The sequence below is a fragment of the Leucopleurus acutus genome (assembly GCF_964270905.1).
Source record: "Leucopleurus acutus genome assembly, chromosome: 7".
Lineage (NCBI taxonomy): Eukaryota > Metazoa > Chordata > Mammalia > Artiodactyla > Delphinidae > Leucopleurus > Leucopleurus acutus.
In genome coordinates this window covers 12,885,740-12,909,269 of record NC_139150.1, presented here as the reverse complement: position 1 = coordinate 12,909,269, position 23,530 = coordinate 12,885,740, and the positions used below count along the sequence as shown (strand labels likewise).

General features: G+C 56.5%; 1 protein-coding gene and 1 pseudogene across 4 annotated transcripts in view; both read left to right on the top strand.

Moving 5' to 3' along the window:
• Window positions 1–18,999, top strand: part of DAB2IP (DAB2 interacting protein) — a 126,693-nt gene extending 107,694 nt beyond the window's left edge. For all 3 annotated transcript variants that reach the window (XM_082842251.1, XM_082842250.1, XM_082842252.1), the window contains 8 exons: window positions 295–531; window positions 2,210–2,411; window positions 4,261–4,439; window positions 6,486–7,353; window positions 7,984–8,136; window positions 10,296–10,489; window positions 15,181–15,268; window positions 16,113–18,999. In XM_082842251.1, coding sequence (XP_082698377.1) covers window positions 295–531; window positions 2,210–2,411; window positions 4,261–4,439; window positions 6,486–7,353; window positions 7,984–8,136; window positions 10,296–10,489; window positions 15,181–15,268; window positions 16,113–16,280 — 2,089 coding nt within the window. In that variant the 3' untranslated portion in view covers window positions 16,281–18,999. The remainder of the gene's footprint in view (window positions 1–294; window positions 532–2,209; window positions 2,412–4,260; window positions 4,440–6,485; window positions 7,354–7,983; window positions 8,137–10,295; window positions 10,490–15,180; window positions 15,269–16,112) is intronic.
• A 3,471-nt stretch (window positions 19,000–22,470) lies between these two features.
• LOC309963613 (small ribosomal subunit protein eS4-like) lies at window positions 22,471–23,258 on the top strand (annotated as a pseudogene). The gene has a single exon. The product of its transcript is annotated as a small ribosomal subunit protein eS4-like (transcript).
• Window positions 23,259–23,530: the final 272 nt, after the last annotated feature.

Sequence of the window (23,530 nt, the reverse complement as noted above, 5' to 3'; positions counted from 1 at the left end):
CTGCCGTGTGGGGAGGGGGGTGAAGCCCTCTGGGAGCTCGCCCTCACTGCCGGCTCGCCCGTGCCTGCGTCCCACCCCACTCAACCCCTCGGGGAGAGATCCACCTGACTGCGGCCCGGGCGGCCCTGCTCCTGTGCCTGCCCTGTGCTCTTCCTGTGCCGGCTCACACAGCCCTGATGGTGGAGCAGGGCTGGAACTCGGTTCCATTGGACCCAGAACCGGGTCCCTGCTCTGCCCCCTCCGGTCCCAGCGCCCTGCCTGACGGCCGGCCCCCCCTCATGTGTCCCGTCACAGTGTCTTCCCACGGGAGCTGAAGGAGGTGTTCGCCTCGTGGCGGCAAGAGTGCAGCAGCCGTGGCCGGCCGGACATCAGCGAGCGGCTCATCAGCGCCTCCCTGTTCCTGCGCTTCCTCTGCCCGGCCATCATGTCGCCCTCACTCTTCAACCTGCTGCAGGAGTACCCCGATGACCGCACCGCCCGCACACTCACCCTCATCGCCAAGGTCACCCAGAACCTGGCCAACTTCGCCAAGTGAGTGCCACGTCCCCCGACGGCAGGGTCCGCCCCAGAGCTGGACTGTGCGGCAGGCCAGTCCCTGCTGTCCTCAGTCCTTCCCCGCACCCCAGCTCCCCTACTGAACGTACATGCCGGTGTGGTATGTTTCCGTGTAATTTTCAAAGGGGAGAAGATAAGGTATTTTTTCCTTCTGCTGCTTTTTTTTTTTTTTGGCGGTACGCGGGCCTCTCACTGTCGTGGCCTCTCCCGTTGTGGAGCACAGGCTCCGAACGCGCAGGCTCAGCGGCCATGGCTGACGGGCCCAGCCGCTCCGCGGCATGTGGGATCTTCCCAGACCGGGGCACGAACCCGTGTCCCCTGCATCGGCAGGCGGACTCTCAACCACTGTGCCACCAGGGAAGCCCCCTTCTGCTTCTTTGAATGAACATTTTATCATAAGGATTCTCCCATGTACTTACCATTGATACGCTTGGTTTTGAAATGAGTGACTAATATGCCTTTGAGGGACAAGGGCCTGTGTCTCCTGAAGCCGACCCCTGTGGTTGGGCACCCGGCTTGCTTCAGATTGTCCTTATCTAAGGCTGCCAAGGACGTCTTTGCTAGTGAAGCACTTCAGTGTTCTCGCTGTACCTTAGAGGGAGTGGGTGGAAACGGAAGGGCTGGGTCATCAAGGCACTTTCAGGAGGTGTGGATGGAGTCCCCCTCTGGGCCTCCTCTGGGCCCGGCCTGCCCTCCGGGAGACAGCCCTACAGCAGGGGAGAGAGCGGGTGGACGTGGGCACGCGGGCTCGCAGGAGGGCCCTGCGCTTCTTGGGAGAGGAGAGAGGGAAGCTTCCTAGAAGACGTTCTCCCCCAACTGCGTGTCAGGACGAAGGGCAGCCAGGGCAGACAGGCCCGGGAGGGACCAGGCGCTGTGCAGTCCCTGAGTCAGCAAGTACCAGGCTGGGGGAGGTGGGAGATGAGACCCAAGAGGAAAGCAGGGGCTTTTGAAGGCCAGGCAGGGCCTTGGAGCGGGGGAGAGGGTGAGAGTCCTGCAGAGTTCAGCCTGACAGCAGTGGGGCCAGGGGGTGGAGGGGGCGGGACTGGCAGGCGAGAGGCTGGGAGGAGAGCAAAATTATGCTTCTGGTAACAGCAAAGGGATGGAAGTATTGGGCCCGGGAGGTGACGATGCTGGAGGCACTGCTGCGAGGTCACGGGGTGATTAGAAGGTAAGGTCAGCAGCCTGGCCAGCGGTGGGGGAGGCACGGGGGGAGCTGACCACGGCCGGGCTCCTCGTGCAGCTCTCTGCTGGGTGGTGGCGTCTCCCCTTGGGGCAGGGAGCCCCGGAGGAGGGCGCAGGTTCGGGGTGCCAGAGATGACCGCAGACCTGGCCAAGCTGAGGACGAAGGGGGAGGTGCCCGTGGCGGAATGTGTCTGAAAGCTCAGCAGAGAGACCTGGCCGGGCATGGATTGAGAGTCGCCTACGCACCAGGCCATTGCCGTTTGGGGAAAAGAGGAAGGAGATTGTGACTGCCAGTGAATGGAGAGTGAGGGCCACGGAACCTTCCAGGTCCTGTGAGAAAAGGCCCAGAAAGGGTCTCTAGCCTTAGCCATGAGGGCCCTGAGCCAGAGTGGATTGGCTGGCTGGGGAGTAAGTGGCGAAGGGGGGCTCCTGGGCGGGGCCCAGGGCACTCACCCCGTCTGCTCGGCTCCAGGTTTGGCAGCAAGGAGGAGTACATGTCGTTCATGAACCAGTTCCTGGAGCACGAGTGGACCAACATGCAGCGCTTCCTGCTGGAGATCTCCAACCCCGAGACCATCTCCAACACGGCCGGCTTCGAGGGCTACATCGACCTGGGCCGCGAGCTCTCCAGCCTGCACTCGCTGCTCTGGGAGGCCGTCAGCCAGCTGGAGCAGGTGCCTGTGCACCGGGCCGCAATGGGCGGAGGGCGGGCCGAAGGCCACCAGAGCTGCCTCAGGCCGCTCCAGCTCCCAGAGTAGCCAGGGGCTCAGAGGGTTCGCCTGTGCGGTGCAGATCAGCGGCCCTGCCGGGCGCCGGAGCCCGAGGGTCCAGCCCAGGCCCTGTCAGCGCTGGGGATCTCGGGGCCCACTTCCTCGGTGGGGAGCGCCGTGTTCCCGCGGCAGCCCCTGCCCGGGGAGCCCGCTCTGTACGGGGGCTTCGGCCGTGGCGTAGTGGATGGAGTCCACTGCCGAGGGTGTGCTCCCTGCCTCCGACAAGTGTGATCAGGGTTAGCTGCTTCTCTGAAAATGTCCTTGCTCTGGGTTTTAAGGCCACCGATATGAAAAAGAAGACTGAAGATGCCACACCTCCACGTGTCAGGCAGGAAGTTGCAAACCTTTCCAGAATTGCCCTTGGCCATCAGTTGAAATGGTTATTCCCTAGACATCTCTGACATTGCTGCAGCCACCGTGGCCTGGGTTCCACTGTCCCAAGCAGCCCCAGCTCGCACAGTGAGCGGGTTCTTGGCAGCAAGGGCTGGGCCTGCCAGGATCCACTTCCAGAACATCTGCTTTCCAGGGCTCTGTGGGACCATCTTACAAAAGTAGCTACTGCTGAACCGGGACTGGAAGGGACCTTACTGGAAGGTCCCTAGGGGTGACCACCTAGGGCGCTCTGGTGTGTAGCCTTCTAGATACATCTGTGCATGTGTTAAGTACACACACAGGCAAAGTCCTTTCCCTTTTTGTTAAAGTGAGAACTTTGCGTGCAGTGCCACATGCGTTTCTCACTCCTCCGTCTTCGGCATCTTTTCACGACAGTGCGTGCCACACCGCCACTGTGACCTTTCTAATGGCACAGACTGTCCTGTCATGTGACTGCACCATTTAGTTTACTGGACGCTCAGATTAGGCCCAGCTTTTAACTACAAACATGCTGTTGCAGTCATTTCTGCTCCTTTATGTCCGTTGCCCTTTGGCTCCAAGAGACCCAGGAGGGAGAAATGGAAATGAGGGCCAAGGGCTTCTCTCCCTCCACTGCTGCCAACACCATTCAGTCTACGGCCACCACTTAACTGAGCGCCTGTGCCCTGCCACCGTCTTCCATGTCCGCGCAACCAGGCGGGAGCTACAGAAGTTGCAGCAGGATTGAAAGTCGAGCTGTTTGCCGCTCACGTCTCTGTTGACTACACGAGTTTTCACACTTTCTTTTTGCACAAAGCCCTAGATGGAAGCTGGAGCATAAGCCAGGGGAAGGCAGAGTCCCCTGTCCCCAGCCCGGAACGCTTAGCACCATCGGTCTAAACCAGGATAGCGAGGTTTAGCCAGCCCAGGTGCCACTGTCTGCCTGACAGGCGTGTGGTGGTGCCTGCCTGGTGCCTGGGCCGTTGCCCCTGGGGCTCAGGTGTCAGAGTGGGTCAGGGCCCAGCCCACCCTGTGGAGTAGATGACATGGGAGGGAGCCATCCCCGAGCCAAGCCTCGCAGGTGGGGAGGGTCCGGGATTCCGTGTGGCCTGTCCTCTCTGGGGGGAACTGAGGTAGGACAGACTGGGTTGGACTAGGTTAGCGTTTCTCCCTGTGGACCTCGCACCCTGTCCCAGAAATATGTGGGGAACTGGTAAAAACGTCATTTGCGATTTCTGGGCTCCCTACCGCATCCCAGACCTGCCGGATCTGACCTGCATGGGAGGGCGGGCCTGCATTTCTGACTGGCTCCTTAGAAGGTTTGAACACAGTGGCTACAGCGCACTTGGCCTCCACAGGCAGCCCCAGTGGGTCACACCTGCCTCTTGCTGTGTTTTTGCAGAGCATCGTATCCAAACTGGGGCCTCTGCCTCGAATCCTGAGGGACGTGCACACGGCACTGAGTGCCCCAGGCAGTGGGCAGCTTGCAGGGACCAACGACTTGGCCTCTACGCCCGGCTCTGGCAGCAGCAGCATCTCAGCGGGGCTGCAGAAGATGGTGATCGAGAACGACGTCTCCGGGTAAGAGCCGCCGGGCATGCTGCGTGTTGCGGGGTGCCTGTTCAGACCAGGCGCAGCCACCTGCAGTCTCATGTGGGGTGGAAGATACCTGCGCTGGCGTTTATAAAACAAGCTGAATGAGACTCAGGTGTGTGTTTCGGGCCCTAAGTAGTGAAGTTCTGTTTGGGAAAAATCAGGAAAGGCTTCTTGGAGGAGGTAGTGCTATAGTTCGGAGCTTAGGAAAAAGTAATACCTCCATTGGTGGAAAAGGCGTTCTAGGCAGAGGGACTAGCACAGGCAAAGGCCTGGAGAAAGGCAACCCATCTTTTGTTGAAGAACAATTACTGGTCCCAAACAACTTCCACATCACTGGGTTGTATGTGTTTCCTGGACCTGAATCAGAATCTCCAGAAGTGACGCTCCAGGGTGTGTGTTTTCAGGAGGAGCTCAGGTGACTGTAAGGCTTAGAGGCTGGGAGCCTGGGAAACTAGAGAGGTGCTGAGGCCCAGCTCTTGCTCTGAGCCCCCAGCCCTGGGACAAGTGCCCAGTAAATAAAACAACAGTGGAGGGGGAGGCGAAGTGTTCTCTGAGTGATGACATCAAAGTGAGGACCTTGGCATTTACAGTGAACTACTTATGGCGCAGTTGTACACTCGCCTCCTCCACCAGGGCCATCTTGGACCAGCCGGTGAGGATGAGGCTGGAGCAGCAGAGTTGGGAGCTCTCTGGTTCTGAAATGGCGGCAGCAGCAGGCTTTTAGCAGGCGAGGGCGTTGAGATCAAGGACCTGGGGATGTGGTGCGAGGGACTGGAGGCCCAGGGGGAGGCGGGAGATGCAGAGACCTTGATGCCCCTTCTCGGGTCCCTCTAAGTCTTGAGGGGCCGTTCATACAATCTTCCAAGTGAGGCAAAGCAGAGATTCAGGTGGGGAACACACCTTAGCCAAGTGGTGGCTCGAGAGGTGTCCGGGCACATGGGTTCTCAGGAGACCTGACCTGGGCGTGTGGAAGGACGGCCCAGGCCCATGGCGGGTCTGGGTTTCTCCCGGCTCCACCTGCTGCCCTGTCCACTTCCTCTCGGCCCACAAGTGCTGCGGCCCCGAGTGGCCGCTGCCTGCCCTGCCCAAGTCCCATCACCTGGGACTTGGCACTTGCCCACCATCCCAGGCTAAGCCAACTCCTTTCCAAGCCCATGTTGAACCCCCAAGTTCTTGTGCCTCTAGCCCACTCAGAGCCCTGTTCACCCCCGCATTCTTCCCTCCAAAGCCCACCTGGCTTTGTACCTCCTTCCAAGGAGTTGGCTTCCAGGGAGGGGCCAGGGAGAGTCTGGGAGTCCGGGATAGGGGTGAGGGTATGGCCTGCCACGGCAGGTGCAGGCCCTCCCCGCCTGAGTCACGCCCGGAGGAGCCTCCTCTGATTCCTTGCTTCTGCCGGAAGCGCCAGCCCCCGCCTGCCAGTCAGACGGGTGGCAGCAGGAGGCTGCAGGTGGAGGCTTCTCTCAGCACAGGCCCCCACCTGGTTACCAGTGTGACTAGGAGCAGGAGGGAAGAGGCAGAGGGAGCCCCCGGGGCTTTGAAGCCCTAGTTCTCGGTGCAGGACCCCGGGATAGCAGAGAGCCACTGCGTCGTGGGTTTGGATTTAGTCAGAGGGCTTTTCCAGAACACTTCAGGCCCCAGAACCTACTGTCCCAAGATGCAGCTGAGCAGGGAAAGGGCCTGCCAGGCCGCCTGGCCTGACCCTGGGAGTGTGGGTCCCTAGTGCAGAGGTTCCGTGCTGGAGCAGCCGTCAGCCCCTCGCCCTCGTGGTGGCTTCTGCCAGGGTCAGCTGCCCGGGCTGTGGTTTGGTTTTGCAGCTGCGCCACTGGGCCCCGGGACTCTCCCACTCTCACTACCCCCACACCTCCTCCCCTCCCCTGCCTTCCCTCTTCTCCCCTCCCCTTCCCCCCACCCTGGCTCAGGCCGCCGGGTGGGCGGCAGGTTGGCGGGGGCTCTCGGTTGGGACCCGCCTTGGCCGCATTCACAGTTCTTCTCTTCCCCCTTCTTTCCCTGTGTGTGCTTGTCTCCCTGCAGTCTGATAGATTTCACCCGGTTACCGTCTCCAACCCCCGAAAACAAGGACTTGTTTTTTGTCACAAGGTCCTCCGGGGTCCAGCCCTCACCTGCCCGTAGCTCGAGTTACTCGGAAGCCAACGAGCCTGATCTTCAGATGGCCAACGGTGGCAAGAGCCTGTCCATGGTGGACCTCCAGGACGCCCGCACGCTGGACGGGGAGGCGGGCTCCCCGGCGGGCCCCGACGCCCTCGCCGTCGACGGGCAGGCACCTGCAGCTCAGCTGGTGGCCGGGTGGCCGGCCCGGGTGGCCCCAGTGAGCCTGGCAGGGCTGGCCACGGTGCGGCGGGCAGGCCAGACGCCGAGCACAGCGGGCACCTCGGAGGGCGCGCCGGGCCGGCCCCAGCTGTTGGCGCCGCTCTCCTTCCAGAACCCTGTGTACCAGATGGCGGCCGGCCTGCCGCTGTCTCCCCGTGGCCTTGGCGACTCTGGCTCCGAGGGCCACAGCTCCTTGAGCTCCCACAGCAACAGCGAGGAGCTGGCAGCTGCCGCCAAGCTGGGAAGCTTCAGCAGCACCGCCGGGGAGCTGGCGCGGCGCCAGGTGTCGCTGACTGAGAAGGGCGGGCAGCCCCCGGGGCCGCGGCAGAACAGCGCCGGCCCCCAGCGGAGGATCGACCAGCCGCCACCCCCACCGCCGCCACCACCTCCCGCGCCCCGCGGCCGGACGCCACCCACCCTGCTGAGCACCCTGCAGTACCCGCGGCCCTCGAGCGGGACCCTGGCGTCGGCCTCGCCCGACTGGGCTGGCCCCGGAGCCCGGCTGCGGCAACAGTCCTCCTCCTCCAAGGGCGACAGCCCCGAGCTGAAGCCTCGTGCGGTGCACAAGCAGGTCAGTACTGCCGGGCTGCGGCGCCGGGGGCGGCCTGAACCCGTGTTGCGCTGCTCCTCCTGGCCGTGTCATCGCCACCTGCACCCGCTGCCATCCCATGCTGAACGATGCCCCACTCGTCCCCATCCCACCAGCCTGTGCGCCCCCCCCGGCCCCCCCGGCCCCTGCCTGAGTCCTGTGGACCAGGGACACTGCGGCCTGGGGGTCCCTCTGCCAGTTTCCTCAGAGACAGCTGGGGTCAAGGAGGAAGAGGGAGGGGTCCGTCCATCTCCAGTTCCAAGCCTGTTAAAGCCCGACCCAGGGTAGGGGTTGACGTGGCCCCCAGGCCCCCTCCTGCTCTGAGATGGCCTCCAGGGCTGTACACGCAGTAGGGTAACAGATGTACTGTGGGCCGGACACCGACCTGCCGGGCCAGGTCCACTCGCTCTCACTTGGGCAGCAGAGAGCCACGCTCAGGAGGCCACCTGGGCTCCCGACTCTGCTTCAGGCTACCTGGAGTTGCCTGGGCGGGGGCTGCTTCAGACGTGCCCAGTCAGCTAAAGATTCCCTCTGAGCCGCTTGTCCCTGGGGCTCACCCAAGGCCACCCCCCACCCCTCCCTCCAGCCCCTCACAGCTGTGTTTCATCGCAGGGCCCTTCACCCGTGAGCCCCAATGCCCTGGACCGCACGGCCGCCTGGCTCTTGACCATGAACGCGCAGTTGTTAGAAGACGAGGGCCTGGGCCCAGACCCCCCCCACAGGGATAGGCTCAGGAGTAAGGAAGAGCTCAGCCAAGCAGAAAAGGTAAAGCTGGACCCTGGCAGCTCGGGGCAGGGGGGCTGCCTCCCCGAGGTGGCTGGCAGAATTCTCTCCCTTGAGCCCTGAATTCCCACACATGGCCAGTCCCCTCTCAACCCCTGGTCCCACGTGAGGACAGCCGTCAGTGGAATTTGGAGGATTTAGCTTAAACCTGAGGTTTCCTACATGGGCTGCATGTGAGACCCACCCAGGAATCGTATTGAATCCAGACCCCAGGAGGCACCTTCCCTAAGTGACTGGGCAGCCGAGCTTCTGAGCATCTGGGGCTTGAGGAGAATCCAGGACCTGGGGGGTCAGGGGTGCCTGAGAGGTGCATGGAGACCCTTGCGGGGAGCCTCACGCATGAAGAGGCAGAGGCGCGGGTCCTGGCGACAGCAGGGAGGCACCCCGGCCAGGCCCCTCCGCTCTGGGATTGTGCCTCCCCACGGCCTGGCTTTCCCCCAGTCCCCGTCTCACCAGGGTCTGGGAGAGAGAGCCAGGGAGGGGTGATGTCAGATTGCTACCGAGATGTTTTCTTCTTTCCAGGGGAAAAATATTGGTCCTAAAACATCCAAATCCCACCCCCAACGTACATCTAGTATTTGGGTGAGCAGTGGGTGCTTCAGTTCTCCACGATTCTTTTAGTTATTGTGGCAGCTGCCCTGGATCCATGGCCGATTCCCATCTCCTCCTGGAGGCCAAAGCCCAGGTTGACACAGGACCAGTGCAAGGCCCCCCAGAACAGCAGCCACTTCCCCCACTCACCGTGGGTGCCCTCGGCCCCAGGAAAGCCTGTAGCCGCCTCTCGGGCGAGGGCACGCAGGGCGGGGTGTCCGCTCTCCCTCCTGCTGGCCTGGGGTCAGATCCACGTCCATGCTGCATTCCGCCGCCTCCACCATCCCCTTGGTCCACTGCATCCACCTGCTTTCACCATTATTGCGTGAACGGGACCAGGGGACATGGGGCACAGTGCTCCAAGAGCCAGAGTTTGGCTGGGGAGCAAGGAGGGCCAGCTTCACCCCAGGCTCCTTGCGTGAGTCTGCGGCCAGGCTCTGCGCTTTTCTGAGACTACCTACCTTCCCATCTGTGAATCACAAGGAGTGCCTGAACGATTTCAAGGGTCAGGCTGCAGCTGGAGTGTTCTCTTTCCTCGTGCCTTGGCCCAGTGAGCTGCTGTTTCTCTTTCTTTGCCATTAACCCTCGCAGGCAAATCCTGGAGTTCCCTTGAGCTCCTTGAATACCTGGTCCTGCCTCTGTCAGGGAGGGCCCTCCCGACCCCACTCTGACCAGCCGTGCAGGAGACCTAGGATGGGGCTGTTTCTCCCGGAGCTGGGCTCTCCTCTGGGGCCAGCTTTGCTTCAGGAGTTACATTTGCTGCCTCCTGGCCTCTGGGCAGTCCTTTGCTGATGAGTGAATTGGCTCCCGATGCCCGAGGCTGAAGGAGAGGCCCTTCCTGCCTTCCCCATTCCCTGTATCCTCACAGCACCCGGCACCCAACCTCTCCAGCCCCTTGATTCGGGTGTTGACCCTGCCTCGCTCTCTGTTCAGCTCGCACAGCCTCCCAGCTCACTGCTTCTCTTGCCGCTTTATACATCCCTCCTCCTCCCTGAAGGCCGAGAGTGCTGGGCTGAGTCAGATCCAGAAAGCCCTAGACCACTGCCTTTAATCTCTTCCCCCGACTTCCTATGCGACTTGCCACGGCTTCAGGGTCAAATCGAGCCTGGGAGGCTAGGATCTCACCCCATCAGTCACTGTGGTCCCCATGTGATTGGGTCATTTGCCTTCTGGGTCTCAGCGTCCCCTCCTGTGGAGCCCCCGTCTCTCAGAGCACTGTCATCTCCTTAATGTACCCAAGAGGTTTATAACTTTTTTTTATTATGAAAAGCTCAAGACCTTTACTTCTGAGGTCTGGTTTGAGTCTTCATCTGCCTCATAGCTGCAGGATGGGCTGGCGGGTGGGAGAGCCCCGGATGGGGGCCAGGCATCGAGTGTCACTGGCCCCCTCTCCCTGGGCGTCTCCCCGCTGTGGGAAGAGGACTGAGATGGTGATGGGCCCTGAGGCATTCCGAGCCGGGCTGCCTCCCATCCTGTGCCCCTGCCCGGGCTCACGAGGCTGTGCTCTCTGTCCTGGGTGCTGTGCCCGTGGCGCGCCGCCCTCCTAGCAGGACCTGGCAGTGCTGCAGGACAAGCTGCGAATGTCCACCAAGAAGCTGGAGGAGTATGAGACCCTGTTCAAGTGCCAGGAGGAGACCACCCAGAAGCTGGTGCTGGAGTATCAGGCGCGGCTGGAGGAGGGCGAGGAGCGGCTGCGACGGCAGCAGGAGGACAAGGACATCCAGATGAAGGGCATCATCAGCAGGTGAGCGCGGCCGCCTGTTACTGCTCTGCGCCCGCTTCTGGCCGCATGCGCACCGAGGAGCGGACCTGTCCGCTGCCCTCCAGGAGGCCTGGGGTCCAAGGGCGGGGCTGCTCAGCCGCAGGGTGAGCCGAGGGTGGAGAGAGAAGAGTGTCTGAGGCGGTGGGGACAGCGTGGCACAGGCCCGGAGGCGGGAGGTAGCCCGGAGTGTGGGGGGCCCACACGGTGCAGTGTGTGTCGATGGCGGAAGGTGAGGTTGGCCAAGGCAGCCGCAGAGGGCCTGGGCTCCCTGTAGGGAGTCATGTTTTCTTGCTGCGCACTCACAGGGGAGTTCAGAAGCTGGATGCGGGTGCCAGGAAAGACAGTGAGGGTCCACTCCGGGGCAGGAAAAGGAATGAATGTCAGTTACATGCAGTGGGTGAGGGTGGGAGGGAAGAAGTAGCCAGAATGAGCCCCGGGTTTTTACCAAGAGCATCCAGGTGTGTCATGGTGCCAGTTACTGAGATGGGGACCTTCGGAAGAAGAGCAGTTTGGATGGGGAGGGAGAGAGATGATGCCAGTTGTAGATATGTTGAGTTTTAAGGTGCCTGTGGGTTATGCAGGAAGATTTCCAGGTGGACCATTGACTGTAATGCTGACTCTCATCCTTATTGGTGGCTTACCTTTATTTCTGTGTTGATTCCCTTCTCTCTTCCACTCTGCCCACGGATAAAGTGGATACACCCTCCTGCATGTCTGCAAGCAGGGAGTATAGTCAAGGTGTAGCATTCAGACCAGCCCACAGGGTCCCAGTCATGGAGTTTACTTCCTTATGACAGTACTACCAGGTGCAAGAGGAGACCGTGTGGACTTACAGCTTGTTTGTTCACATGGTACAAGAGCCTGTCATCAGGATAGATCAGCAGGTGTGCAGTAACCGGGATGTTCCCCCACCTGGCCTCATGCTCTGTCCACTGTAAAGATCCTTCCTTAATTCCTCCTGTTCAGACCACCTGTTTCTCTGCGTCTAATTATTGCTTGCTTGATTTACCTGTGGGTTTCTTCTTTATAAAATGGTTAGCATGAGCAGAGGGCCTATAACCAGGGTGACTGGAAACCCCCTGTTGACTGAACTTCCAGCTCTGCTCTTGGCTCACCTCATGTGTGTGGTTCCAAGAGAGGAAACACTTTTCATTTAACCACATTCTCATCTTATCTATTCTCTGAGAGGTGCACGCTCTCCTGAATTCAGTAACACATTTATTTCTACTAGCCAAGCCTGGTATTTCCTCCCTGCTATACACGTCAATTAAGTCAATTTGGTTGACAGTGGTGTTCACGTCTTCTATATCCTTACTGGTTTTTCTCTGTACTTGTTTTCTATCAATTATTGAGAAAAGGATAATGAAGTTTCTAATCCTAATTACAGATTTATCTGTTTCTCTTTTCATTTCTATTGGTTTTCACTTTATGTTCACTGAAACTCTATTCTTAGACACATACACATTTAGGCTAGTTGTGTGCTGTTGACGAACTGATCTCTTTATCATTATAAAATCATCTTCTTTATCCCTTGTAATATTCCTTGCTCTGAAATCTTCCTTGTTTGATATTAGGACAGCTGCCCTAACTTTCTTTTGATTGGTCTTAGCCTGGTATATCCTTTTTCATCCTATTTATACTTTTAACCCAATTATGTCCCTCATTATAAAGTGAGTTTCTGTTACAGACACCTTATTGTTCTTGCTTTTTATCTAATCTGACAGTTTTCTGCCTTTTAATTGGAATGTTTAGACTATTTACATTTAATGTAATTGTCAATATAATTACACTTAAACTTCTTATCTTGCTACTTGTTTTCTATTTGTACCATCTGTTTTGTTCCTTTTCCTGCCCCCTTTTAGATTGAGTATTTTTTATGATTCCACTTTATCTCCTTTATTGGCATATTAGCTGTATCTTGTTGTCACTTTAGGGCAGGGGTTAGAAACCTTCTGTAAAGGGGCAGATAATAAGTGTTTAGACTTTGCAGGCCATATGGTGTCTATCGCAACCATGTAACTAATATGCTAAAACTCCGCTGTTGTAGCAGAAGCATGTGCGTGGTGTGGCTGTTCACGGAAACTAGCAGTGGACCCAGTTTTTCCCTTACCCAGGCTGTGATCACAGGGACTCCGATAGTATCTTTTTCTTCTGGCTGATTTACAGTTTTTTTCTTTATCATCCATTGCCAGCAACTTGATTATGAAGTGCCTTGACATGTTTTCTTCATGGGTTTGTTGAGCTCTTGGATCTGTGGGTGTGGGGTTCTGCCTCCTTAGTCTGTTTTCTGGGACTTTAATCGCATATACATTAGGCTGCTTTACGTTGTCCCACATCTTACTGATGCTCTGCTGTTTCCCTTTTTTCATCTTTTTCCTGTGTTTTATTTTAGATTGTTGCAGTGTCTTCAAGTTCACTAATCGTTTCTTCTTAAGCGTCTAATCCGCCGTTAATCCTATCCAGTATTTTTTCATTTCGGGTGTCATATTTTTGCCCCTAAGTTTTCAGTTTTCTTTAAATCCCATCCATTTCTTTTCTCATCATGCTCACGCGTTCCTCTATTTTCTTGAACGTGTAGAATATATTTATAACAGTTGTATTAACGTCCTCGTCTACTAATTCTATCATCTGACATCTTCTGAGTCTGTTTTTATTGCTTTTCCTCCTGGTCACGTGTTGGTTTTGTTTTCCTGCTTCTCTGCGTGCTTGATGATTTGGGGTTGGATGCCAGACACTGTGATTTTCACGTAGCTGTTGGATGCGTTGTGTTCCTCTCAGTATCTGGGGGCTTTGCTCTGGGACACAGTGACGTTGGAAGGATCAGTCTGATTCTTTGGAGGCTCACTTTTAAACTTCGTTGGGGCGGGTCCTGGACAGGCTCTAGCCTAGGCCTGATCTGGCTTCACTGCTGAGGACTTTCCTGCTGGGGATCCTACGTGGTGCCTCCTGTGTCAGTGTGCTTTTCCACTCCGCCTAGAGGGATCGTGAGCTATTCCGGGGTGGTTTTGTGTGTTCCTTTCCAATGGCTCTTGCCCCAGCCCGGCTATTTTCTCACAAGCGTGCAGAGCAGTCCTCAGCCAGAGCCCCAAGGGGACCCCTCAGGAGATAGGTAGAGTCCCCTCTGCATTTTCTCCTCTCTGGTACTGCCCCCCAAAAGCTTGGCTCCCCCACCCTTCCATCCTCCCAGGGTCTCCTTGACTCCACGTGACCCCTTCCCTCCGTTGCTTGCCGGGACACTGCCAGCAGTGGGTGGGGCTCGCTTCGTGTGTTCCCTTCTCTTAGGGGTCACTGTACTGCACTGCACTGCCTGCTTTTCAGTGTCTGGAAACCTTTGTTTTCATATATTTTGTCCAGTTTTCTAGTTTGGTTTTTTTCTTAGGGCAGGAGGTTAAATCCAGTGCCTGTTTGTTATTCCACCATAGCTGGGAGCAGAAGTCTCTCCCCCTTCCTCCATTCCTCCCACTCCTGCTTCTCACAGGCTTTGCTCAGTGACGTACCTACCTATGACAAGGAACTTCCCCTCTTGGCGTGAGCCCACACCCCTTCCTCCTCAGCCCCTGATCCATTGGCTTTTCACGACAGCCCTCTGTGGTTCCTGCCCCAGCACGTTGACCTCCCTGTGCATCTGCTGTGAAATGGACGAAGTGCTCGCCTGGGGGCTAGATGCTCTGCTGCTCTGGAGAAGTTGTGCGGGTAGAGACGGAAATAAAGCAGTAGGTGAACTCCTCTGAGAAGAGTGTAGAGCAGGAAGAGTGGCCGGCTGAAGCAGAGCCCTGTGGAGCCCTGACAGCCTAGGGGCAGACAGGACGAGGCCTCTGCAGAGCAGTGGCCTGGGAGCTAGGATGCAAACCCAGAGAGCATGGGGTCTGAAAGCTGAAGGAAGAGAGTAGGAAGATGGCAGTGATCAGCAGTGACTGACAGGTACGTGGGAGACAAGCAGGCTGAGACCTGAAGGGTCTCGGGGAAGGAGCAGCTGGCCACAGGCCCCCGCTGGCCCTAGTTCCGAGCTTCTGTGGATCGTGTTCCTCGCGTCTTCCCTGCTCATTACCCAGGCGGCAGGCCTTGCTTGTCCTTCAGCTGTCCAGTTCAGTGCGTCCACCCCCACCCCCAAGACAGCCAGCCGCTTCCTGTTCTCTGTCCCCATGGCCCACAAGCTGCCCACTGCAGAGCGTGGTTACCTTCTCCCTGCCTGTGTCCCTACTGCCTTGCGACCTCGAGTGCCCGGCACAGCTTCAGTGAATACGGGGTGGGTGGAGAAAGCTCTAGAGCCTTGCAGGGCCTTTGTTTCCCACTCAAACCACACGTCTCATGATGTTACACCACCTGCCTGTCTCTGGGGTGTGGTGAGGATCTAACACCCACTCCCACCCCTGTGGCTCCTGGAAGAACACCAGGAAAGGGGCAGCCCCAGGGACTTCTGGGGATTTGGGAGCAGAATCTGGGGCGGGTGAAGCATAAGGAAGGAGCAGGCTCAGCCTGTGTCAGTTGTCGGGGGCCAGCTGGAGGGCCTGTGTCCCAGGCAAGTGAGGGAGGTGAGTCTATGGCCCAAGGAGGGGCTCTCCTAGTATGCCCCCTCTGTGCAGGGGTGATGGTTTGTTCCCACCAGGCCCCGCACTCACCTCCTCACTTGCACCCTCAAATGCCAGCCTGACTGTCCTTGTCTCTGGTAACAGGTTGATGTCAGTGGAGGAGGAGCTGAAGAAGGACCACGCGGAGATGCAAGCAGCTGTAGACTCCAAACAGAAGATCATTGATGCCCAGGTGTGGGGCTCTGGCCTTTTGGTCAGCCTCGGGTGTTAAAGGACCTGGGATAAGGAGGGGGTGACTTTGGTTTCTTCACATCCTCAGTCATACCCCACTGCAGAAGCTAAGGAGGATAGGAGATCAGGATCTCTGCTCCAAGAAGTCAGACTTGAGGGTCTCGGTGGACCACAAGCTCACTAGGACAGGCTATGAAAAGGGCGGGGCAACTCCTCCCCTGCAGGGGCAGCTTGGTGGGTATTGCCTTTCACCAGGGTTCCTGACCAAAGAGTGGAAACTGTTGGGAGGGGCATGGGAAAGGCTGGGGGTGACAGCAGGCTTGGGAGAGAGGGAGCAAAGGAGCTCTTGTTCAGAGCTGTGGCTTCCCAACGGCATTGAGAGGGGAGACAGTTAAGAGACTGGCCTCCAGTCTCCTTCACCCGGGTCTGCGCCCTTTTCCTCTCCAGGCCCAGGGCTTGCTCAGTCTGGAAACTGCACAGGCTGACTGGTAGCTGGGCCTCTGTGTTGTACACACCAGTGCACACACACGTGAACAAGCTTGTGCCCGACACTGCTGGGGCTGCTCCCTTTGGGTGAGAAGCAGGTGATGAGGTAGAGACATGAGGAAGGCGGGCGCAAGGAGGTGTTGGTCCATGATGGCAAGACCGCCTCCTCCCCAGCAGGACCACTGCCGCCTCGGTGCCTTTCCCATCCTTCACACGTGGTGTCTCCAGGCCCCCTGCCTTCCCCCTCCCAGCGCTTCTTGTAGGTGGACACAGCTCCAGGGAGATCCCTTTCCGGCACGGACCCCCTTTGGCCCAGGAGGCCATTCCGCGACCCCAGCTGATGCCCTATTTGCCCACAGGAGAAGCGCATCGCCTCACTGGATGCTGCCAACGCCCGCCTCATGAGCGCCCTGACACAGCTGAAAGAGAGGTACAGCATGCAAGCCCGTAACGGCATCTCCCCCACCAACCCCACCAAATTGCAGATTACTGAGAACGGCGAGTTCAGAAACAGCAGCAGTTGTTAACCTGCCCGAGGAGGGAGGACCATGGTGGCCCAGGGCAGGGTCTCGGCCTGGGGAGGAGCGGCCCCAGCGCAGGGGCAAGAGGCCGAGGCTTGGCGTCTCCCTCCAGCCGCGGTCCAGGAGGCGGCCGCAGAGGGAGCCGCGAGAGACTGACGCAGCGCGCCGGGGCACAGCGGCCCGCTCCCCGAGAAGCGCGTTCGGTGCAGGCCCGAGAGACTGCAGGCTGGGAGCAGGCACAGGGGCTGCGCAATGTTTCTGTCGGGTGTTGAATCTGGTGTGCGCCACCTTTCCTCCTTGACCTGGCTGAGTGCATGTACCCCCAACCCCTCCCCAGGGAGGGAGCTGCCCGGAGAGCTGGAGGGTCGGAGAGCCAGGGGCCTATCTCGTGGCTTCCCCTCCCCAGGACTGCCAGGCAGCCAGGCCCTGCCCTGTGGGACCTGCCCCTCAGTTCCAGGAGCCGACGGGGCGGTCAGCAGACGGGGGGGGGCGGGGGGGAGGACGGAGCTGCCGGAGCGCCGGGTCCCCCGCCTATCTCCACCCCGAGCACCTGTCCCTGCATGCGCGGGGACCCTTCCCGGCTGTGAGGAACCGAGGCGTCACCTGCCCCCAGACCCTCCGCCTTCCCGCTCCCGCCCTCCGTCCTCCCCTCCCTAACTTGTTCTGTCAGGTGGACCCAGCGAGGACCGCAGCTCTCTTCTGGGCCCTTGCGCCCGTGGGAAGATCCAGGACCTCCCTCACTTGCCACGTGGGCCCAGGCTGATGCTCTGGGGCTCCCCGAAGACAAAGACCTGGGCAGAGCTGGCCCAGGCGGCACTGCGTGGTGCCGGCCCCTCTCCCGGAGCTAGTGTACCCGGGCACGGTGGCCCTGCAGGGAGTGGCCGGCAGGTGCTCCCCCTGAGAGACAGGCTGAGCTTTCCTGATGGATGGTTAAAGAGAAGTCTAGCGCCCGCAGGCCCTGAGAAGGTGGATAACTGTGGTTTTTTTTCCTTTCACAGTATGCGTTAGAAACAAAAGCCCGCTTGCTTGCTGGAACACAGGGGCCTTTTAAATTGAGCGTGCGCACTGCATGGGAAATAGCGGCCCTGGAGGATGTTAGACTTGCTCCCTCTCCAAGACAGCGGCAGCCTGCACCCGCCCCGTGTGTGCGGCGGCCTCTGCCTCAGCCCTCCCAGGCCCAGCCGAGGACCAGGCGCTGCAGACAGGGAGGTGCTCACCCGCGGCGGGGGCCGGTTTTCCTCAGCTCTAGGCTGTTCTGTAGCTTATCGGCCCTCCCCGCCCCCCCTTGCGGGACACAGGTGGGCAGGAGCGTGGGTCTCTCTCGTCCCTCCCTGTTCCCACCCCTGGCCCTGGGGAATCTCAGGCAGGAGCTGGGGCGCTCACCCCGCAGCCAGGAGCCGCCCCGTCTGCCTCGGCCGTGGGAAGCTGGGGAGACCCCTTCCTGTCGCTGGGGCTGGAGACGCTCCACCAGGGCCCAGGTTGCCCCAGAGCCCCCCAGGAAGGGGAGCACGGCGGGGGGCTCGGACCACACTGCGCCCCGTCCTGGGGTGAAACCAGTTAGCCCAGAGACCCGCTTGTGGGGACCCCCAAGGGTCACAGACCTCAGGAAGGCAGGTCATGGGGGCGGAGGCCTTGCCTCACTCCTCTGGCCACACAGGCAGGGCCTGGCCCCATGAAGTCCTCCTCTGGTTCCCTCTCACCCCCCGCCCCCGGCCCCGCCGATGCCTCATTGAGCGACCTCGGACTGAGCGCCTCTTAGCAATACAGGGGGGAGGTTCCCAGGGCCTGGACAGCCGGGCTCAGGAGGCCAGCGGTGGCCGGTGCTGGCGGCCCTCGGCCTGGGTTGGGAGCTCTCAGGCTGAGAGCCTTATTTACTTAGTGCAAAAACTGTAAAAGTGTACAGACTCTTCCCAGATTTTTATCTGAATTGCAAGTCTGACGATTTTTGTAAATGTTCTTGGTGTTTGACTGTAATGTAACTATTTCACCTAATGGTTGTACATAGTCCTTTAGTCCTGGTGCTGCCGAGGGCTGCCCGGGACCGCTGCTCTCCGACGGTTTTTATTTTATTTTTAATCTAGAGAACAGTGCTGGGCAGGAGGCAGAGGTTGTGGATTTGGGTGATGGATTTTTCCCTGCCCGTGGCATTTTATCTGTCGGCTGTGCAGCGTGCTCTCTGGGTGGTGGGGACGTGCGACCTGCCTGGGTCACACTGAACCCGCGTCCCTGAGAGAGGAGGAAGGAAGGCATTCCCTGCTCGGGGAGACCCAGGCCCAGCCCTGCTGGAGAAGGCTCTCCCCTCCCCTCTCCTGCCAACACAGGGAGGCCTGACATTTTGCTTAACTTTTATGTTTAGGGTGAAGGAAACGGTCAAACTTCCTGTAAGTGGAGACTCTTTCCGCCCGCCCCGAATGGGGGTGGGGAACCAGGGCCAGAGCTCCAGGTACCCCCCCCCCCACCCCGCAGAGCATCTGCCCCAGGGTACACCTCTCCCCCTCCCGCCCCGGCCGTCTGCGGAAGGCAGACCATCCAGGGAAACGGCCCCTCTTTTCTACACACTCCCCCAAGCCGCCCCCAGCCCCCATTCCACCTCCCTGCCCCCCCTTTTGTAAGTATGTGAAAAGGAAAAAATGCAAATGTTGGCGTCTTGGCTGGAGCGCCTCCCTCCAGTTGTGACTCTTAACTATGTAATAATGTACAGAGAAAGTTGTTGGTGTTCTAAGACTGTGTGGCTGTGCAATTTCTGTACATTTGCAATTAGAAATATTAAAGATTTATTTAGCTATTTTAAGCCTGACTCGCCTCTCCATTCAGCTGTGTCTCAGGAGCTTTTCCAGGAGTGACTCCTGCATCGTGGCCTGATACTGTTCTTTACCAGCACTCGGTTCACCCTGGTGGCAGTTGTGGTCGGGGAGACCCTGCGTGATCTGGGATTGCCCGTCCTCTTCCGGGCTGGGGTCTCTCCCTCCCCCTCGCTCTGACAAGCGTGGACTTTCTAGGCTCCCAGAGCTTGGCCCCTGCATTTCCCTACAGCAGACACCAGCTCCTGCCAGACTCTGCTTCCCCAGCCCCTGAACTCCTGCTCCAGGAGGGAAGGAGGTGGTCCAGGGCCACCAGCAGATCATGGCTGAGCTAGACTTAAACCCAAGCCTCTGATACCTGAGAAGCCCTAACTCATGGCGCAGACCCACCTGCAAGGCTGAACCCAGGGCCTCTGTTGGGAACAAGCCAGCGCCTGAGCCCCTTCAGTTGCACCCTGCACAGGGGACAGGTGAGCACTGCAGGAAAAAAAAACAAGCCCATTTCAGACCGTGCCCTTGTGGGTTCCCGTCTCCCCTCTCAGCAAGGACTCCCTGCCCTGTTCGCCACCGTGGTTCAGCCAAACCCGTACTCTTCTCGGACCTCCCAGCCAGACGCTCTCCCTGCTCCAAGAGCCAGCCCCCTAGCCCACTGCGGGAAGACGGCGGCAGTGACCCTCGACCCCACCCCGGCTCACCGCCAGCCAGGCACCCCAGCTCTCACCTCGCTTCCTTCCCCAAAGCAGCCACAGGAGAGGAGGGGACCCCCATTCCTTCCCGAGGCAGCCCCTGGCCGCCCCTTGCTTTCATCACTCCTCACTCTTCAGGCCCTGCCCTTCCTTCTCACAGCATTTAAAATACCAGGTCTCCACCTGCTCTCCACCTGCTCTTCACCTGCTCCAGGCTGGGTTTTCTACACTTCAGACAACGTTTTTTAAAGTGTACTTACTGCCTGCAGGGACTTGCCATCTCCGCCTCCGGCCTCCCGCCCTTTCCCCAGCCCTCTGTAGCCTGGTTTGCCTTTCCCACCTCCACTGCCTCATTGCCAAACCCGTGGGCCACCTCAGTGCTTCCGCACCACTGACCCTGGTTCCCAAACTGGTCCCTCTGCTGAGGTGATGCCCTGTAAACATAGAATTCAAGGAAACAGCAATGACTGGAACAGAAAAATCATTTCCTGTTGACAGGCATTTGTAATGAAGGTACAAAACCCATGAACTTCCATATGTGGATTAAGGAGCATCAAGTAGAAAGCAAAAACCGCTGGAAATGCAAAAGAAAAGAATCGACAAAAATACAACTGCGTCTGAGACTAACACCTCACCGTTATTAGCTTATGATAGATCAAGGAGGCAATAAGAACCCAGAGGTTTTTAATAATTAATAAGGTTTAATAAGCCGGGATACATCAAGCTCTTACCCTAGAGAGAACACACCTTCTTTCACGTATACTTAGAACATCACCCAAAGCTGACTGCATGTATCGAGAAATGAAAAGCTGAAAAAGCTGGCCAAAGAAACAGTTTGGGGGCTTCCCTGGTGGCGCAGTGGTTGAGAGTCCGCCTGCCGATGCAGGGGACGCGGGTTCGTGCCCCGGTCCGGGAAGATCCCACGTGCCGCGGAGCGGCTGGGCCCGTGAGCCATGGCCGCTGAGCCTGCGCGTCCGGAGCCTGTGCTCCGCAACGGGAGAGGCCACAGCAGTGAGAGTCCCGCGTACCGGAAAAAAAAAAAAAAAAAAGTTTGGCCCACATTCTGTACCTTGAAGCAATAAAACTAGAGATCACTAGAAGACGTTTACTTAGTTTTTCTTCTATCAGAAAGTTTAAAAAATAAATATTACATCAGTAGGATTAGGTTTTTAAAAGAAATAATCTTCCAGTTAAACAAGGTATACTGATGACATGCATTTATCTCGTTTCCTTTTCAAGCACCACCGTAATGACAGGACTGAAAAGATGATCGCTCATAAGGGCAGAATTAATGTAGGAGGAGATATCAGTATGTAAGAGAATTCGAAAAGCTTTGGCAGATGGAGGTTGATGAAAGAGCATTGACTAAATTAGCAGAGGGCGAGATGAACCGGAAGTGAGCTGATCAAACTTTGACCTAGTCAAACTTACAAGCTTTTGTACAGCAAAGGAAACCATAGACAAAATGACAAGACAACCTATGGACTGGGAGAAAATATTTGCAAATGATGCAACTGGCAAGGGCTTAATTTCCAAAATATACAAACAGCCCATACAACTCAATACAATAAAACAAACAACCCAATCGAAAAATGGGCAAAAGACCCAAATAGACATTTCTCCAAAGAAGACATACAGATGGGCCAACAGGCACATGCAAAGATGCTCAACATCACTAATCATTAGAGAAATGAAAATCAAAACTACAGTGAGTGACCACCTAACACTGGTCAGAAGAGCCATCATGAATGGATAAAGATGTGGTACACATATGATCCAGCAATCCCACTACTGGGCATATACCCAGAGAAAACCATAATTCAGAAAGACACATGCACCCCAATGTTCACTGCAGCACTATTTACAATAGCCAGGTCATGGAAGCAACCTAAATGCCCATCGACAGACGAATGGATAAAGAAGTTTTGGTACATATATACAATGGGATATTACTCAGCCATAAAAAGGAATGAAATTGGGTCATTTGTTGAGATGTGGGTGGATCTAGAGACTGCCATACAGAGTGAAGTAAGTCAGAAAGAGAAAAATATCGTTTATTAACGCATGTATGTGGAACCTAGAAAAATGGTACAGATGAACTGGTTTGCAGGGCAGAAGTTGAGACACAGATGTAGAGAACAAACATATGGACACCAAGGGGGGAAAGCCGCGGGGGTGTGGGGACGGTGGTGTGATGAATTGGGCGATTGGGATTGACATGTATACACTGATGTGTGTAAAATTGATGACTAATAAGAACCTGTTGTATAAAAAAATAAAATTGAAAAATTAAAAAAACTAAAAAAAAAAAGATGTGGTACGTATATACGATGGAATACTACTCAGCCATACAGAATGAAATAATGCCATTTGCAGCAACTGTATGGACCTAGAGATTATCATACTATGTGAAGTATGTCAGAGAGAGAAAGACAAATACCATATATCACTTTCATGTGGAATCTAACATATGACACAGAATGAACTTATCTACAAAACAGAAACAGACTCACAGACATAGAGAACAGACTTGTGGTTGCCAAGGGGGAGGGTGGGGTGGGAGAGGGATAGATTGGGAGTTTGGGGTAGGAATGCAAACTATTTTATACAGAATGGATAAACAACAAGGTCCTACTGTATAGCACAGGGAACTATATTCAATATCCTGTGATAAACCACAATGGAGCACTTTTCATGCCTAGCGCAGCCATGGCTTGTGGTCCCAAGAAGCACCTGAAGCGCGTAGCAGCTCCAAAGCATTGGACGCTGGATAAACCAACTGGTGGGTTTGCTCCTCGTCCATCTACCGGTCCCCACGAGCTGAGGGAATGTCTCCCACTAATTATTTTCCTAAGAAACAGACTTAAGTATGCCCTAACAGGAGATAAACTAAAGAAAATCTTCATGCAGCATTTCATTAAGATTGATGGGAAGGTCTGCACTGATATAACCTACCTGCTGGTTTTATGGACGTCATCAGCATTGACAAGACGAGAGAATTTTTGTCTGATCTATGACACCAAGGATCGCTTTGCTGCTCATCATATTACACCTGAGGAGGCGAAGTATAAGTTGTGCAAAATGAGAAAGATCTTTGTGGGGACAAAAGGAATCCCTCATCTGGTGAACCATGATGCTCTCACCATTGGCTACACTGATCCCCTCATCAAGGTGAATGACACCATTCAGATCGATTTGGAGACTGACAAGATTACTGATTTCATCAAATTTGACACTGGTAACCTGTGCATGGTGACTGGAGGTGCTAACTGGGAAGAATTGGTGTGATCACCAACAGGGAGAGACATCCTGGTTCTTTTGATGTAGTTCATGTGAAAGATGCCAATGGCAACAGCTTTGCCACCGGGCTCTCCAACATTTTCGTTATTGGCAAAGGCAACAAACCGTGGATCTCTCTTCCCCATGGAAAGGGTATCCACCTTACCAGTGCTGAGGAGAGAGACAAGAGACTGGCGGCCAAACAGAGCGGTGGATAAAATGATCTCTAGGCAACATGAATGGAAGTCTTTGTACTTAATTAAAGACAACACTGCATTAAAAAACCACAATGGAAAAGAATATGAAAAAGAATGTATATATATATATGTATATATACATGTTTGTATGTATAACTGAATCACTTTGCTGTACAGTAGAAATTAATACAAATTGTAAATCAAATGTAATTCAATAAAATAATTTTTAAAAAAAGAAAATGGGAGTGAGAGGAAAAAAATCTAGAAGCTCAATCCAGGATATCTAACATCCA